Below are 16,076 nucleotides of genomic sequence, written 5' to 3'. Positions count from 1 at the left end.
CATAGGTCTCAGGGCTTTCGGAAATGAATGATATCTCTCGATGTCTTGTGACTATATTCATGCTTACTCACTTGGCGTCCTGGTGAAATGCTTGTGTGGCGTGCTGCAATGTGAAGTGCGGTGGGACTTTCAACCACACCTTCAGGTCGCCCACGCTCAGTGTTTGAACGATAGGGCCTAAAATAAAGGAAGCTTGCTGATACATAGGGCCTGCCATAGGTTGCTGAGGCTTTTGGTAGTAGTCAATTGTGTAATCTGTGCCTGACTACCGGGACTTACGCCTTCGGATGCTGGCACTGAAGCCTGGTATACGATCCGGGGCTGCAACACTGCAGAGACACAGGGTGGATAAGTTTGCGTGCGCAAGTGTTTGATGATAAAGTGTGTTCCTGCCTTTTGGTAGCGCTACAGCCGTTTCAAAAAGTCGAGGGCGTCCCAAGATTGTCGTCTTCGGTGTATGTTCGGCTTTATGGGCACGGTATACAAGGCGACGAAGGCAGATCGGGAAGGAAAACCGGTCTTTGTCGGATGAGACTAAGCCAAATGTCAGCTCGTTGAAGCCAGCCCGCCGTCTGTCAAGGAGCGGTGTAAAACAGCGCAGATCTGGGCTGGGACCGAATCTCTCTGAAGTCTGCCAAGGAGCGCTGCATGTGTGTTATTGTTGCTGTTGCTGTTATATCCCACGATAGTCTCTGAGAGTTGCCGTCGTGGTTTGTCGTAGAGTACCTGGCTGTTGAGGAACTTCTAACTTATAACAGCCCCTGCATCACTAAGCAAGCAGCTTCATATAGAACTGAACACTGAAGGTTTGTCTTGGAGGGGCCGTCCGAGAGCCCTTAAAGAGTTTGTCAGGCTTACATGCCATCTCATGCGTCATACCTGGCGAGACGTGACAGGTGGAAACAGAGGTGTTCGCCCAGAAGTGCGATGGGCGCAAGCCGGTAAAACTCATAATAGCCTGGAGGTGGCTTCTTCAAGATCAAAGAGCGACGCGACCTCGTTGGTGACAGCCAAGAAATGAGACAAATGAAGATCTTTGCAGTTTAGACAAGGCACTCGGTCCTTTGGAGAGGCTCCAAGGGCAAGAGAAACGACGTCTTAAGTATTCGAGCCCCAATCGAATCACGCAATCGACGGTGACATTTGCCCATCGGCTTCGAAATCAACGGGTAAGAACGCCATGATCGCAAGCCTGCATGGATTGGAAACGGAAAGCATCGGCCTTGCGCAAGAGTCCCGAAAAGCAAGAGGGTACGTCTCGTGGCCGATAGATGCCCTCAAATGAGACGTGGTTATCAAGTTGCAGCCGTGTTTACCAGAGGCAGCTCGCAGCCATATGCTGCATTACGTCTTGGACGATACCACACTGGGCGGCTAAGACGGCACGGTTCAGCCAACTGGAAACCCCATCGAACTTGACGGGCGAGGTACTCCGTATCATGCCGGACTTCGAATCAATCCAGAAGAAAGTATGAAGTCAGGTCGAACCGGGATGAATGGAGTGGAGTGGTGGCAATCTTCAAGTGTGATACGTGCGCATTTCAGAAAATACTCTGTATTACATAATCTCACTGTCCCATACATACATACCCCGCCATATCCGCAATTCCATCATCAAGAACCACAGAGTTCCGAAAGAAACCCATATCCGACGAACATTGAATTCCGTCGCCGCCGGCGCCGCCATCCACGACAATCCCCAACCCCGCTTCCCAACCTCAAACGGATTCTAAGGACCTCCGTCCCACAAGCAGGCAAGCAAGCGCCCAAGATGCAGGGCTTCAACATGGGACGCTATGTCCCGCCCGAAGTCGAGGGTACCATCTCGGGCAACAAGCTCCACGGGAAGCACGCCCTCGGCGCGCGCGCCTCCAAGCTCGCCTCGTCCGGCGCCCTTACCGTCCGCTTCGAAATGCCCTATGCCATATGGTGCTCCACCTGCCCCAAGCCCACCATCATCGGCCAGGGCGTGCGCTTCAACGCCGAGAAGAAGCGCGTCGGCAGCTATCACTCGACACCCGTATGGCAGTTCCGCATGCGCCACGCCGACTGCGGCGGCTGGATCGAGATTCAGACGGACCCGCAGAACACGGCATACGTCGTCGTCTCGGGGGCAAAGAAGCGGGACACTGGGGACGAGGGTGGGAGCGTCAAGGCGCCGAGGGAGGGGGAGATGGTCATCATGACGGATGAGGAGCGCCAGAAGTTGCGCAGCAGCGCGTTCGCGAGCCTCGAGAAGACGATACAGGACCGCGAACAGCTGGCCGAGGCGACGGAGCGCATCGACGAGCTCGAGGACATCTCGAAGAAGCGATGGGACGACCCCTACGCACGCAACAAGGCGCTGCGCAAGTCATTCCGCGCGGGACGGCATCAGCGTGAGAAGGATGCTGCTGTGGGTGAGACTCTGAAAGACAGGATGAGCCTGGGCATCGACCTCGTCCCCGCGACGGAGGAGGATGCACGGAGGGCTAGCCTGGTGGACTTTGGGCCCGAGGACGGACACGAAGGGGATGCGGGGCACAAGGCGCTTGCAAAGCCGCTTTTCCCTTCGACGGCGCTGGCGGCCATGGACGGGAAGCCGAAGGCAAACGGAAAGGCACTACCCAAGGGGACGCCCAAGGCAGAGGTCCTTGCGTCCAAGAGGAGGGAGGCCATTGTGTCCGAGATTGTCGGAAACACGAGAATGGCGCGGGATCCATTCCTTGTCGAGCCCAAGTCGGAGCGGACGCCGGTGAGAATTTGTGGGTTGAAACGCAAGCGCGGCGTGGATGAGGAGAAAGAAAAAGGAGAGAAGCGAAAGGTCCAGGATGACGTTCGGCCGCGGTTACTCCCTTCCAACCCCCTGGTGGGGTATGATTCCGAGTCGGACTAAAGGAGTTTCGGCTGTGTGGTTTGGCGTTTGGGAGTTTAGGATTAGATCAAGATACCCCGAGATCGTCTTTACATCAGCAAAGACGTTGAGGCTGACAACAACGGCACATCTACAACTTATAAAAGGCTTATAACCCTATGCAAGGAACTGCAGATACAAGCGGGTGCATGTCTCGAATATAACGATGAATACCCTTGAGAAGGATACCAAAACAGAGTCACGTAAAATTCATAGAAATCAGCGTGTTCTGTTTGTGAGTGCAGCCATTACAACTATATAATGACCCTTGGTGCAACTGAACCAACTTCCCCGAAAAGCTAGGGATCCAATCTGGGGTGGGATATGTATGCTAGCACACGCCCCGTCTTCCCCGTCATCATTGGCCGAGTCTCACTATCTCGAGGCGCAGTCCGGTCCTCATTCCTTCATATTTCGTCTCGTGTAGAAAACTCCAAAGGTTAGTCCCCATCAAATGCCTTGCCTTATTCCTTGAACACAAAAGAAAAGAAAAGAAACTCCCAGCCGCCAACTTCTCTCCATAGGGCAGGGAATGTGTGAGAATGCAAAGACCAGCCGAAACCCGAGGGATACAAATTCCCTGCGACGCCATTTCCATAATGCTCTTCTAACAGAGGTTCTCTTCCGACTCGATCGCGTCTTCATACGTCATCTAATCGGCCCGCGGGCTCTTCATCATCGTCCCCAAAACTGCCGACGGAGGACATATCATCGTCGTCATCGCTCTCGGCACCGCCTTCGTCGGCGGCGTCTTTGCTCGCGTACTTTTGGACATATTCTGCATTCCTCTCATCAGCGAGGTCACTTCATAATACCCTCTGTTTAAAGGGGTAATTCTTCCGCACCCTTAACTTTGGCGTCGTAGCTCTTGGGTTCCCTGATCATTAAAGCAGCAGCCTCCCCATTGAGAGGATCCGTCGGGTTCGGGTATCGAAGTAGCTGGGGCAGGAAAACCTCAAAGATGTTGATCATGTCGAACATGGGCGACCAGGTCTGGTTGATGACGTCCAGGCAAACGGATCCCGATCTATCCCGGGTTGCCCAGTCAGTTCCGCGCTCTATCCCCTGCGATATAGTATACAAAAGGCTCCCGCATATTCACTACTCACAGCTCGTCGATGTTGGGGTGGAAGATGCGATTAACGAATCCGATGCTTGGAGACTTGTAGGGGTATTGGTCTGGAAGTTCGACGTGGACCTTCCAGACGCCGCCTTCGAACGGAGCTGCGCAGTGTCAATACAGCAAATGATTTTATGCGGTTATCTTGCACTAACTCTCTGTGGGCCCCTTGAATCTCACGTAGAACTCTTGCCTGTGTGTAGTCGTTAGGGTGGAAGGACGTCGATGGGTGAACCTAGGCCTTACACTTGGGCATGTTAGTCGCAGCAGATCTAGAAGCAGTTTGAGAACGGTGCCAAAGGTAGGACATACTATTGTCGTTTACCAAAGTGACTTCATAGTCACTCATCAACCTGCACGGGTCAGTATAAGTAGCAGACAATAGTCCATCGGCGGTTCGCACATCCTATGTCAGGTTAGTTGGGTGTCAAAAGTGCGATGGGTCTTGGGCGTTTGTACTTCATAACCTAGGAGAGAAGCAGCTCTGTCAGTGTCCCGAAATGTTTCATAGCCATATAATGTAGGAGGCGGCGATGGTCTTACATCAGTTTCGATTCTTCTGCGTGGGCTACTCATCTCGTCGGTTGCGCGCGGGGCGTTCGGGAAATGGTCAGATGTAGAGGGTTGTCAGTCCGCTATGCTATGGATGGTTTGTTGTGCGTGTGTAAAGTCGCAGTATGCCAGGACTTGGATGTGGAGTATCGCTCCAGCGCTGGTCTCGAGAGAAAGTTATGAGCCGGTAATGGTGCTGGGGTCGAAAGAGAGTTGTTGTATGCAAAGAGGGGAGGAGGAGAAGGAGGTCGGATCGGGTTCCTGACGCCAAGTCACGCGCAATGATGATGTGGGCGACACTGGACCGTTGCTGATAAGTGCTAGCGATAAGGGGGAAAGAGGAAAGGTGGGCCCGAAGATTAAGCGGCTAGACTCGGATCTTTCCCAGCCTGCCGTTGTCTCCCCATTCTGGAGGGAAGGAAGGATTGAGTGAGGCCACAGCAAGACAAGACAAAGCGACCTTGCTTTGTCGCAGGAACCGCAGCAACAATGCCCAAGGCTGCAGAGAGAGGTTGGGGAAGTCGGGAGTTCTCAGAGCCAATAGGTAGGTACACTTGGGCACCTAGGAGGTACCTAGGTACCGGCAGCCTGCTATCCGTACTCGCGCCCGGGAATTGGGGCTTGCATTCTATAGTGTCTGCAATGCACACAAACCCCTCCCTGGGCTTGACCCAACTTACTCAGTCACTCCTGAGCGCAAGATCATCAGCCCTCCCGGCTCATGGAAGCCGCAAAGATGATACAGTCAGTCTGTGCCACGACAACAGCCAGATCTGTCGATATTGTTCGCAAAGAACAACGGATCGTGCTACAACAAGACTGATGCTATTACTACATGTACCTAGCTAGGTAGCTAAAGGCAATGTATCCGCTGTCACGGGCCAGCGATGCATTTCAGCTTGTCCCTATGGAGGAAAGTACCCGGCTGCCCGGTAGGAAAGATTACCGTGTTGGCAAGCGGTATTGCCTCCAGATTTATTGGTCCATCGGGTTCTGCGGTAAAATGCCAAATAGGCCCATTCTCGCTGAAAAAGTCTAGTCACACGGACACCATGGCTGAGTCTGAAGAACGACCTGGATCAAAGGGGAACCTTGGGCTACTCCAGCGTCGTCCCTGCGGAAGACCGAGATAATTAGCCACCCGCCGAGCCCGAGGCAAAATTGCCTCGGTCTAGGTTTCAACACCGCCAGCTCTCAGTGCAGACGTACAGTAGGTACCTATGTACCTCTGTAGGGAGGTAGGTAAGTAGGTACCTACCTAGGTAACCAGAAGGCGGCGCCGTCCTAGCGTCTCTAGGGCGGTGGGTGCACCGTGGTGTAGGTAGTGTATAGCACCGAACGGCTCACTAATTCTGGCGGGAAAAGACGTGGAGCGGATCTCAGCCAATAACGGAAGTTTCTTGCCTCGGACCGGAGCCAGTTTACTGGGACTTTGCACCTGGGAATAGTGTAAGCAGCGCACTTTCTGTCTCCACTTTTCCTCCCTTCCACCGAAGCGGCGGGAACGAAACACCACGAGTAGTTTTTGGAGATACTCAATTCTACGCAGCAAAAACCATCATGACCTCGACAATAAAACATGCGCTTTGCCCTAAAATCAATGGTTTTCAAAATTTTCCTTCCGCAAAGAATCGTTTTTTTATACCGCGCCATTATTGCAATCAAAATTTCCTCTGAAGATTGCCCCTCTTAACCCCCTCTGCACGCCTGTATTACATTCACACGCTTAATTCCCGTACTGTACGAAAAGGTACTTGGTCGCACACATGTCTCTCCATACTGTCCGAAGTACCTGGGCAAGGTCGTGTGTCTCCACGATTAAAGGCACGCGACCCTCAACACCATCGCCCCTGATGCGGTCCGCCTATCCCGCCCTCATGCGACAACTCCAGTTGCGACACAGCTCCCATTCCCCCATGGGTACGCCTTCTGCGAACCAGAGAAAGAAAGTCACCATTGGTTCCCTGCGCAATCTGTACAAGAAGCGCGAGCCAATTACAGTCATCACGGCTCACGACTTCCCAAGTGCCCACGTTGCTGACCATGCCGGTATGGATATTATTCTGGTAGGCGATAGCTTGGCCATGGTTGCACTCGGCATGGAAGACACGAGCGAGGTTGTGGTTGAGGAAATGCTGCTTCATTGTCGCTCTGTTGCAAGGGCTACCAAGTCCGCCTTCACTGTGAGTCTACCACCCTGCATTGCAACCCCCGGACCCCCCCAGCTGACCGAGAACCAGGTCGGGGACTTGCCAATGGGCAGCTACGAGATTGCACCGGAACAGGCCCTGGAGACGGCCATCCGCTTTGTCAAAGAGGGCCGGGTGCAAGGTGTCAAGCTCGAAGGCGGCAAGGAGATGGCGCCCACAATCCGGAAAATCGCATCTGCGGGCATTCCTGTACTCGGCCATGTGGGTTTGACGCCGCAACGGCAGAACTCATTGGGCGGCTTCAGAGTCCAGGGCAAGACCTCGGACGGCGCTCTCAGACTCCTCGAGGATGCGCTGGCTGTACAAGAGGCTGGCGCATTTGCCATGGTAGTTGAAGCCGTCCCGGCTGAGGTGGCTGCGCTCGTCACCGAGAAGCTGTCGGTCCCCACGATCGGCATCGGTGCAGGCAACGGCTGCTCGGGTCAGGTCTTGGTGCAAGTCGACATGACCGGAAACTTCCCTCCGGGACGCTTCCTGCCCAAGTTTGTCAAGAGGTACGGCGATGTCTGGAGCGAGAGCCTCAAGGCTATCGAGGCCTACCGCGATGAGGTGAAGAGCCGGCAGTATCCTGGGCCGGAACATACATATCCTATTTCCAAGGAGGAACTCGAGGCGTTTTCCAAGACTCTGGAGAGGTTGTGAGAAGCTGCTGGCTGTCAGCTGCTGGAGCGTTGCATAGCATTAGATTCGGGCTGCATTATTGGTGTTGAGGCGGTTGGAGGCGGGCCCATTTTTTTTTTTTTTTCCCTCGTTTAGTAGGTAACCCTGTGTTGGATACCGTTTAATAGCGTAGTTGCCAAATCTCAGCCAAAGGCCGGATTCATGGCGTAAGAAATAACAAGCTGTCCGCTTGAGTCTTTGAAACACTGTTACCACATGTCAGCAAGCGTGGCAGTGATGTGCGAGCCGTCTGTTACTTACATTATGCAGGTTGCCAACGATCTCGTCGAGAGAGGGTGCGAAGGAGTCATTAACGTAGCAAAAGACGCTGTCTGTCTCTTGGAGCTTGAGCCTTTTGCGCAGATACCAGATGACGGTATGAAATGTCTGGGTGGAGGAGATTTTGGCCACGCCCCGGGTGAGGGCAGGGGCGTTCCCGACAGCCTTGAACTTGACGACGACCTTATCCGACGGGTACTCGCCGGCACTGGCCAGGGCGGAGGCCACGTCGCGTGGTTGAGCCGTAAGGATAGCTGAGGCGGACATGGTTAGAGGTATCTCGGGAGAGGCTGGACGGTCCGGGATGGTTGCTGGAGCAGGCGAGGCCGAGCCTGACCTCGGGACGCCCGGTGAGGGAGGGCTTGTCGCCATTTTGGGCGCTTGGGTGTGATACTTGGGATTTTATCAAGGTGTTAATTCCTGAGCCAGCAAGCGGTCTCTAGATTGTGGCTGTTGTATGTTGGTAGATTGCCTGTGGTCGCGCTGAGAGTGTGTGGGGTAAGGAAGGTTAGGTGTTGCAGGCAGCCAGACGTGATTGTGGGACACCGTCCGCTTTAGCAATGCCTGACCGCAACCCGGTTTCCTACTGCCCCGCGAAGTACACACTCTCCTGGCGACATCACCCTCTGAAAAGGTACTGGTGGTAGGTACCAGAGAACAAGTGGCTTGAACGAACATGTACTATCTACCTAGGTAAGTATGCAAACATATCTTGCTTGAGTTTTTTAAGCAATGCAGTGACAATCCCTACCAAAGGTTGGCCTTCAGCTCCGCTCAGCGTCTTTTTGTCCACGAACATGCCCAAATGCCGAGACACCTGGTAGGACTGACCGTTGGCGCAGCCTCCAGAGGCCGTTCGGCCCGTAGGCGTGCATGGGGAGGATTTTACGACGAGACACTCCAACGCAAAAGGCTACCGGTATGGATGGATGTTCAGATGGAGTGCGGCCACCATTTCTTGGCCTTACGGACGGTGTGTGGCGCCGAATCGGCTTCCTTCCCCTCTCACCGCACATTCCGTGTAGTATGTATACGGACCGCATAGCACTTTCCAACTGCCATCGACTCGGGTCGAGAGGTAGGCGAGGCGCTGGAAGAAAACGAAGCCAGGCCACTCCTGTTGTTATCGGCCATGCGGATGAGGATAATGTTAACAGGAAAGTGGCGACTTGATTGAACTTGGAGTTAACTGGTCGACGTTTGGGCAGCAGTCGTAAGAGAATCCTGCACGGAGACAGACTGTTGAAGACAGTCCCAGTTCACTTGTCCTTTCTTCTTTCTAAGCCACGCAGCCACTAAACATTCTGCACACCTAGGTAGGTATGTTGGTGATTCACCTCTAGCTGTCGTCATCTGTCTAGGTATGCAACACTGCACTTTTGTCCTGCCACCGTATCCCCTTTTGTACGACTCTGGCCCGCAAGTATCTGGATATGCTACATTGAATTTCACCCGTCCCCTTCGTCGCTAGTTTAGGCCTGACACATCACTGGATTTTCACATCAATATCAGAAATGGCCATACCACCGGGTCTCGCATTACCGCACGCTTCGTCTCTGAGGAATGATCTGAATAAGCTGCGAACTTTGCAGTTTTCCGATGCGGAACTCTCGTTGGACGGCAACAATCTCGACGTTGCTACTGTCGTCGCTGTTGCTCGACATGGACTTATGCCTCGCATGAAGGACGACCCGGAGATCGAGAGGAAGGTTCTTCAGAGTACCCACGTCCTCGACCGCTATGTTGAGAACGGTTGGGTGGTGTACGGCGTCAACACGGGCTTTGGTGGCAGTGCAGACTCACGAACGGAGCAACTCAAGAGGCTCCAAATCTCTTTGCTTCAACACACGCAAAGCGCCATCATCACCTCTACAGACTTGGCACAGGGCCAGGTCGACCAAGATGGACAGTCGCACGTCATTCCCTCGGCTTGGGTCAAAGCCGCCATGGTCGTCAGAGCCAACCAGAACCTTCGGGGCCACAGTGCCGTCAGGATTGAAGTCATCGAACTTTTACTCAGTCTCCTCCGCCACGACATCACACCGATGGTGCCCCTACGAGGAACCATATCGGCATCAGGAGACTTGATGCCGCTGTCTTACATTGCGGGGACTTTGATTGGGGACCCCGGCGTTTTGGTCGCCGTCGGATCAGGCTGCAACAGGAAAGTCATGTCAGCGTGTGAGGCCTTGAAGAGATGCGATATCCAGCCTGTCGAACTGCAGCCGAAGGAGGGTCTCGGCCTGATCAACGGAACTGCCCCATCTGCCGCTTTGGCTAGCTTGGTTATCCACGAGGCGAATCAACTCGCGGTGCTCGCTCAGGCCCTAACGGCATTTACTGCAGAGTGTCTCATTGGGAATGTTGAGTGGGCAAACGAGTTCATACACAAGATTCGGCCCCATATTGGGCAAGTAGAGGCAGCACGCAATATCCGAAGCTTCCTCAAGTCGTCCGACTTCGTGCTCGGTCTCGAGACCAAGAGGAGGACGGGACATGGTCTATGGCAGGATAGATATTCCACAAGAACGGCACCGCAGTGGATCGGACCCTATCTCGAGGATCTCATGCTTGCACAACATCAAATCGAGGTAGAACTTAACTCGACATCCGACAATCCAGTGATCGACGTCGGCACAGGTGGTGACAGTACTGTTGGAGATATTTACTCCGGAGGCAACTTCCAGGCAACAGCTATTACTTCAGCCATGGACAAAACAAGAATGGCTCTCCAGATGATTGGTCGTATGCTCTTTTCTCAGTGCTCCGAGTTGATCAATCCTGCGACGAACAACGGACTCGACCCGAACCTGGTCTTTGGAGACCCTGGCGAGTCCTACACCATGAAGGGTATCGACGTCAACATGAGTGCTTACATGTCAGAATTGGCCGCCCTTGCCCATCCTGTCTCATCCCACGTACAATCGGCTGAGATGCACAATCAAGGCATCAACTCCCTCGCTTTCCTCTCCGGCCGAAGAACCATGGAAGCCGTCGACGTTCTTTCGCACATGTGCGCTGCTCACCTGCTTGTTTGTTGCCAGGCGGCCGACTTGAGGGACTACTACGCAAGATTTCTGAGCTCGATTCCCGTCACCAAACTTTTCAATGAAACCAATATGGGACTTGACAGTGGCCAGTTGGAAAAGTTGACGATTGGCCTAGACGAGTCGATCCGAGCCTGGTGGAACGAGGCAAACAAGCTTGGCCATGCACAGCGGTGCTCCGTCGTTGCTTCCAAAGTTACAGCTCACGTCATGGACTTCATCATGAAAGAAGAGATTGGAGGTGTGTCCCTGAAAGCTGTCGTGGGTGTTCAAGAAAAGCTTTGCCATAGCATGGAGGGGTGGTTCAAGGACATTACCAACAACCCCAATATCATCCACTCAAACTCGACAGCCATTCACGTTGCGTATCTCGAGGGGCTGGGACAAGGCTCTTCACTACTTTTCGACCTTGTCCGAGGTAAGCTGGACATCGCGTTCCACCAGGGGCTGAGGGAGGAGCAGAGAAGTACCATCGGTACCAGTGTGTCCCGTATTTATGAAGCGATCCGAGAGGGTGTTGTCGTTCCGGCGCTGATGCCGTGTCTCGAGGACGATAAAGGCAAGTCTTTAGAAACGGGAACAGAAACTCCGACAAGCAGTGACGCCAGTGTCGGCTCGGCCGGTGTTCCAGGGAGAATGTAGGATATCGCGAAGATGAGGCAGATATGGTGTGCGGCCACTCAGCTCAGAACGGGGTTATTTGCCTACAGAGGCGCTCAACCCACCCTAGAAGTATCCCTAATCAATTTTACTCGATATCAGTTCCTACCGCCACAAACTATCTATACTCATTCGTGAAGGGAGTTAAACAGATAGTGGTATGTAAACAATGTAAACAAATACGATTGTAAAATACTTGCTGGCGACGTGGTGGAAATGCACCTGAGCTCGTTCACTCACCAAGGCAACACGCCTGCACAACCGCAATGAGAATCCAGAAAAAAAGAAAAAAAGAAAGCACCATGTTGAAGGAGAGCACTTGCACTCGAAGTGCTTTGCAAAACAAGATGAGAAGAAACGCCCGAGATGAGACATAGAAAAAGGTAGTTTGCCCATCAGGCAAAATAAAATGTCCCTAGCAAGGCTCGAACTTGCGACCTTTGGATGTCCCGACCTACAGGCAGGGTCATATAGATATTATATGAGACCAACGCTCTACCGACTGAGCCATAGAGACTTTTTAAATCAAGATTGGAGAAGTGATTACATAGTGGGCAATAAGAAGGGTAGCGTAACAAGTGGAACGACTCGTGCTGCCCGTGCGTTAGAGTGGGATCCATACAACACACTCTGCTCGAGGGACCCCGTGCCACTCTAGCAGACGAGTAGTAGGCGACTGCCTAGAGAATTGCAAGAGAATTATCTCTAAAAATTAGCTTCTGTTTAATCAAAGAAAAAGACACCTCCTAACAAAATACTAAGATTCTGCCTCGTTCTATTGGACTATGTGGCCGCTGTTTATGTCTCCTATCCCTTTGACCTCTAGCTGACCTTTGTTATTGTGACAGGGGGGGTAGTGTAAGTCGTTAGATGATTACCTAGCTTTGAGGTTGCCCGACTGTGTGAGGTGTCTGTGGTGGCGGGATAAGGCGCCCTACAGTGTGTAGATGCCGTATAGACAATGTCATACACTTCTAACCCATATTTGCATCTATATGACCCTACCTCTAGATCGAGATATCCAAAGGTCGCAGGTTACGCTCCTAATATTCTTGTATCACGAAGCCACAGAGACTGTCGGTAGAGCATTGGTCTCATACCCCTTCATATCGGGACATCCAAAGGTCGCAAGTTTGCGCCTTGCCAAGGACATTCATTTTGCTCTCGCAGCTACTTTGCCTTTCGTTTTCACTTCTTCCCCCCCCCCCCCCCACTGTCTTAAGCCATAGAGACTAAGTTTGAAATTGTCATGTGTTCCGGGTTCCGATTAGGCTATGTGGTACAACTTGGTGGAGACCAAGGTTTATCGAGATTGCACGAGTGGACCACACGCTTCCGGCGCGGGCGCACTACCTACGCGGGCACGGGCGCGGGTGGGTGCTTGAACGCGTGGGTTCGCCCGGTCCATGGCTCCTTCATCATGATGACGGCCTTTGCCCACTCCGCGTCGAAAACCCGCCCGCTTGCATCTCGTCCCCTCCCCTCCCCGTGCCAACCGGTTGATCCAACTGCGCAAGCAGAATGAAGAACAGTATGCCTCAAGACCGCCGGGCGATTTTTCAATGGCTTATTCCGTTATCGGGCGGCTCTTTCATCGTTGTGACGGTCAAACGGACACGGGTAATCACTCCCCTGGACTTTAAGCTCGGGCCGCCATCTAGACGCTGGTTCGTGAGATGACGTTCCCAGCCTCTCCCGACTAAATTAGCCAGCAAACCGATTTCCGACCACCGGACATCGTGGCTATCAATGCACCCCCCCCCCCCCCCCCCCCCCCCCAACTTCGGAGATTTCCATCATTGACGCCCTCCCGTCCTGGTGCTGTCACAGTGAACTTGCATCAGCATGAGAAATGGAAAGATGAAAATGCTTGAATTTGCCTCAACGCCCTTCTGAAGGAAACGATGCCTTGACCTGCCCCTAGGTACACCCGCAGCGGCATGCTTTTCCAAACCATGCAGTTTCTTCGTGTTCAACGTACAGTATACACAAGCATAGACTGTTCAATGATATATCTACACCATACTTTCATTATGACGCGCCGTCTTGGTCTCTTCCCTCCTGCCTGCATGCCGCTGCCTCTAATCATGTACGGCCTTTGCCGTCCGCCCTTTCCCGCGCCAAATAAGGAAAACTGAGCCGTCGTGGTATAAAATGCTCCATGCCGAACGCCATTGTGCATGCAATGCTTTCAGTGCGAGCCGCCAATTAGAGGATGATGAAGTGAAGAGAAAATAAACATGACCGGATACCAAACATGGTTTCGTGTTGGCCAGTACTCTGGTATCGTTGGTTCCACTAGACGTGGAACAAATCCGTAGCTTTTGGTAATGTGCGCCGTGCTTTTGAAGGTGATGGCGTCAGCAAGGGGGGGGGGGGGGGGGGGATGCTATTTGGGAACGGGGCAGAATCGGTATCAAAACACCGGGCAATATAGATGAAGTGATCCGTGGACTGAGCATGCCTACAAGGACTCATCCGCGTAGCCGTCATTGTGGGAGTGTTTGGAATATCTGGGTGCTCTGCCTAGTTGGCTGAGAAGCTCATCCAGCTCGGCCCAGTTGTCGGTGTTTTCGGCAAACTTGCGATGTTTGCGAGTGAGGATATGCTTTCAAGATATTAGCTTGGCGCGACATAATGTTCGGTATCGACCTACCTCATCGAAGTCCTTGAACTTATCCTGGCAATTCTCACAATATCCCGGCTTCAGATCACGCCTGCTCTTGGGAGCCGGTGCTGTCGTTTTGGAACTGGCTCTGGAGAGCTTAGAACTCTGCTTGTCGGTATCCTCCTCAATGAGCTCCATTCGCCTGCTAGTAGTCCTGGAGACACTAGTGGACCTGGTAGAGGTCGCTTCCAACGACATCTCGGTCAGTCGCCGAGAGCTGGCATCTGGAGGCGTGGGGGCTCCTCTTTGCAGCACCTTGCGTTGTAGGCCATGCACTTCCTTGCTAGTACCAGCCTTTGCGCCGTTGATACCAGACGTAGACGAAATCATCTGCGAGCGGATGGCCGATGTGATGTTGGAAGGCTGCACTCCAGAAGCCACAGGCTCGCCAGCAAAGAAGCGGCCAGTACCAGTGCGGCCGGTGAAAGCATTTTGCGTTCGTCCAAAATCGATCGAGTTGGAAACCACAGCCTTGGGAGGGTTGAACACGTCCATGGGCTTCGCCGCAGTCCCCGCCCTGTGTTGCTCATCTTGCATTTCAGAGAGCGTACGCTTGCCAATGACAGCCTTGGGAGCAGAGACCTCCGGGGGATGAAGGGATTGGCGCTCCTCAGCCGCGGCCTTCGTCGCAGTACGCTCCTTCCTTTCCTTTTGCTGCGTCGATGGCTTTCGGCCAGGGCGTTCGGCTGGCTCCGGCTCTTCGACAAATGGACAGCGTCCGTCCGTGACGGTTCTGAACTGGGGCCACTCGCCATCGTACTTGTTATTGACCTTGGGATACTCTCGCACCATGATTGGCTTCTGCTTCTCATCAATGTCGTAGACATAAATGTACGGGCCCTTGAAGTTGATCATTTCTCTGCTGGTCACAGCATCAGAAGGACCGTTCAGTCGTTCGTGCTGCAACAACTGCAATAGACCAGGTTCCTCCATCATCTTCTTGGTCCCCAGGTTCCTCGCATGCTCGCCCTTGGCGCCGTAGGCGGCGACAACATGCGGATCCGGCTCCAGTAGGAACTGAAGCATCCTCTGGAACTTCTCGACGGACCAAATCTTCTTACCCATATCACGGGCTTTATGGAGAACATCGTTACTCTGGGTTGATCGCGTTCGCCTGGTTCTGTCGTCCTGCGGCTGGGTGAGGGTATGGGCTCGTCTCGACGTGGTCTCCAGCAGAAGACGTCTCCGTGCATCGGTCGAGCGGTCGAGAAGAGACGGGTTGATAGTTTGGGGTTGCTCTTCGGGCCCAGTGTCGTGTGCAGTCGCTTGCACGTCCTCTTGCGCTGGTATTGGGCGGGCGGTCACAACGTGGGTGATGCTGCTCGAAAAGAATCGTTCGTCCCTCTATAGAAGTACGGTGTCAGCCAAAGATGCCCACGATGTTGAGGTCTACATGCAAGACGTACGGCTCCGAGAGACTGTGCATGCCTGGAAAGCTTGGCTCTCTGATCTTCGGGAATACTATCAAAGTAGAAGACCATTTTTGGAAACCTTCCCCGGTACTCGGCCTGCCACTGACGAATTCTCTCAACGCTGGCGTCATCGTGATGTGTCGATCGTTCCTTTGTGACAGGACGGCCCACACGTTGGGGTAGCTGAGAGGCCTTGGTGATCTTAGACGGAGACCGTAGTTGACGCGACCCGGCATTTTCGACAGCCTGCTTTTTGTAGGGCGGCGGCTGGGCGTAGAGCTCTTCTCGCTGTATATTAGCGTGAGATCGCTTCTGCTTGGCCTGAGCCATAGCAGAAGTAGCTCTCAAGGGCGAATTGGCCACATTGGGGTTGCTAGACAAAGGTGTTCGTCTAGCGGACATGGCCGGGGGAGGGACGAGGTTCGGTGATAGGGATATGGCTGCCATAAAAATGCCCAATCAATATGGTCGACGAGAAGAGAATGATAGAGCTCGTTTGATTTGTCGAGGTGGAATTGTTGTTCGACAAGATAGACAGACAAACAAGCAAACAGAGAAAGAGAGAGAGAGACTGT

At 53.3% G+C, this 16,076-nt stretch overlaps 6 protein-coding genes and 1 non-coding gene across 7 annotated transcripts; 3 read left to right on the top strand and 4 right to left on the bottom strand.

Annotated features, from left to right (window-relative positions):
* The first annotated feature begins 1,574 nt into the window (after positions 1-1,574).
* LY79DRAFT_554291 (CWC16 protein) lies at positions 1,575-3,033 on the top strand. Its single transcript, XM_060557848.1, has one exon. It carries the CDS (start codon positions 1,772-1,774, stop codon positions 2,873-2,875), a length of 1,104 nt encoding a protein of 367 aa, XP_060414075.1. The 5' UTR covers positions 1,575-1,771; the 3' UTR covers positions 2,876-3,033.
* A 501-nt stretch (positions 3,034-3,534) lies between these two features.
* LY79DRAFT_590320 (ubiquitin-conjugating enzyme) lies at positions 3,535-4,589 on the bottom strand (the record flags this gene model as incomplete). The annotated part of the gene is made up of 6 exons (XM_060561133.1): positions 3,535-3,671; positions 3,739-3,920; positions 4,003-4,117; positions 4,169-4,206; positions 4,394-4,419; positions 4,557-4,589. The coding sequence occupies 6 exons, from the start codon at positions 4,587-4,589 to the stop codon at positions 3,535-3,537; spliced, it is 531 nt and encodes a 176-aa protein (XP_060414074.1).
* A 1,742-nt stretch (positions 4,590-6,331) lies between these two features.
* Positions 6,332-7,417, top strand: LY79DRAFT_590319 (ketopantoate hydroxymethyltransferase; the record flags this gene model as incomplete). The annotated part of the gene is made up of 2 exons (XM_060561132.1): positions 6,332-6,748; positions 6,806-7,417. The coding sequence occupies 2 exons, from the start codon at positions 6,332-6,334 to the stop codon at positions 7,415-7,417; spliced, it is 1,029 nt and encodes a 342-aa protein (XP_060414073.1).
* A 201-nt stretch (positions 7,418-7,618) lies between these two features.
* LY79DRAFT_554280 (ubiquitin-like autophagy protein Apg12-domain-containing protein) lies at positions 7,619-8,219 on the bottom strand. Its single transcript, XM_060557847.1, has one exon. The coding sequence runs from the start codon at positions 8,084-8,086 to the stop codon at positions 7,655-7,657; it is 432 nt and encodes a 143-aa protein (XP_060414072.1). The 5' UTR covers positions 8,087-8,219; the 3' UTR covers positions 7,619-7,654.
* A 1,009-nt stretch (positions 8,220-9,228) lies between these two features.
* Positions 9,229-11,403, top strand: LY79DRAFT_590318 (phenylalanine ammonia-lyase; the record flags this gene model as incomplete). The annotated part of the gene is made up of 1 exon (XM_060561131.1): positions 9,229-11,403. The coding sequence occupies one exon, from the start codon at positions 9,229-9,231 to the stop codon at positions 11,401-11,403; it is 2,175 nt and encodes a 724-aa protein (XP_060414071.1).
* Positions 11,404-11,831: 428 nt separating this feature from the next.
* Positions 11,832-11,938, bottom strand: LY79DRAFT_t127. Its single transcript has one exon. It is a non-coding gene; the product is annotated as a tRNA-Met (tRNA).
* Positions 11,939-13,885: 1,947 nt separating this feature from the next.
* LY79DRAFT_590317 (Dfp1/Him1) lies at positions 13,886-15,903 on the bottom strand (the record flags this gene model as incomplete). Its single annotated transcript, XM_060561130.1, has 3 exons — positions 13,886-14,029; positions 14,078-15,433; positions 15,496-15,903. The coding sequence occupies 3 exons, from the start codon at positions 15,901-15,903 to the stop codon at positions 13,886-13,888; spliced, it is 1,908 nt and encodes a 635-aa protein (XP_060414070.1).
* Positions 15,904-16,076: the final 173 nt, after the last annotated feature.

Source organism: Colletotrichum navitas, assembly GCF_030913465.1.
Source record: "Colletotrichum navitas strain CBS 125086 chromosome Unknown LY79scaffold_30, whole genome shotgun sequence".
NCBI lineage: Eukaryota > Fungi > Ascomycota > Sordariomycetes > Glomerellales > Glomerellaceae > Colletotrichum > Colletotrichum navitas.
The sequence above is the reverse complement of the archived record's forward strand: the minus strand, read 5'-3'. Positions and strand labels throughout refer to the sequence as shown.

What these genes read in the sequence shown, in the direction of transcription:
- LY79DRAFT_554280 (XM_060557847.1), bottom strand. Translation starts at nt 8,086, where the DNA reads ATGGCGACAAGCCCTCCCTCACCGGGCGTCCCGAGGTCAGGCTCGGCC.
- LY79DRAFT_554291 (XM_060557848.1), top strand. Translation starts at nt 1,772, where the DNA reads ATGCAGGGCTTCAACATGGGACGCTATGTCCCGCCCGAAGTCGAGGGT.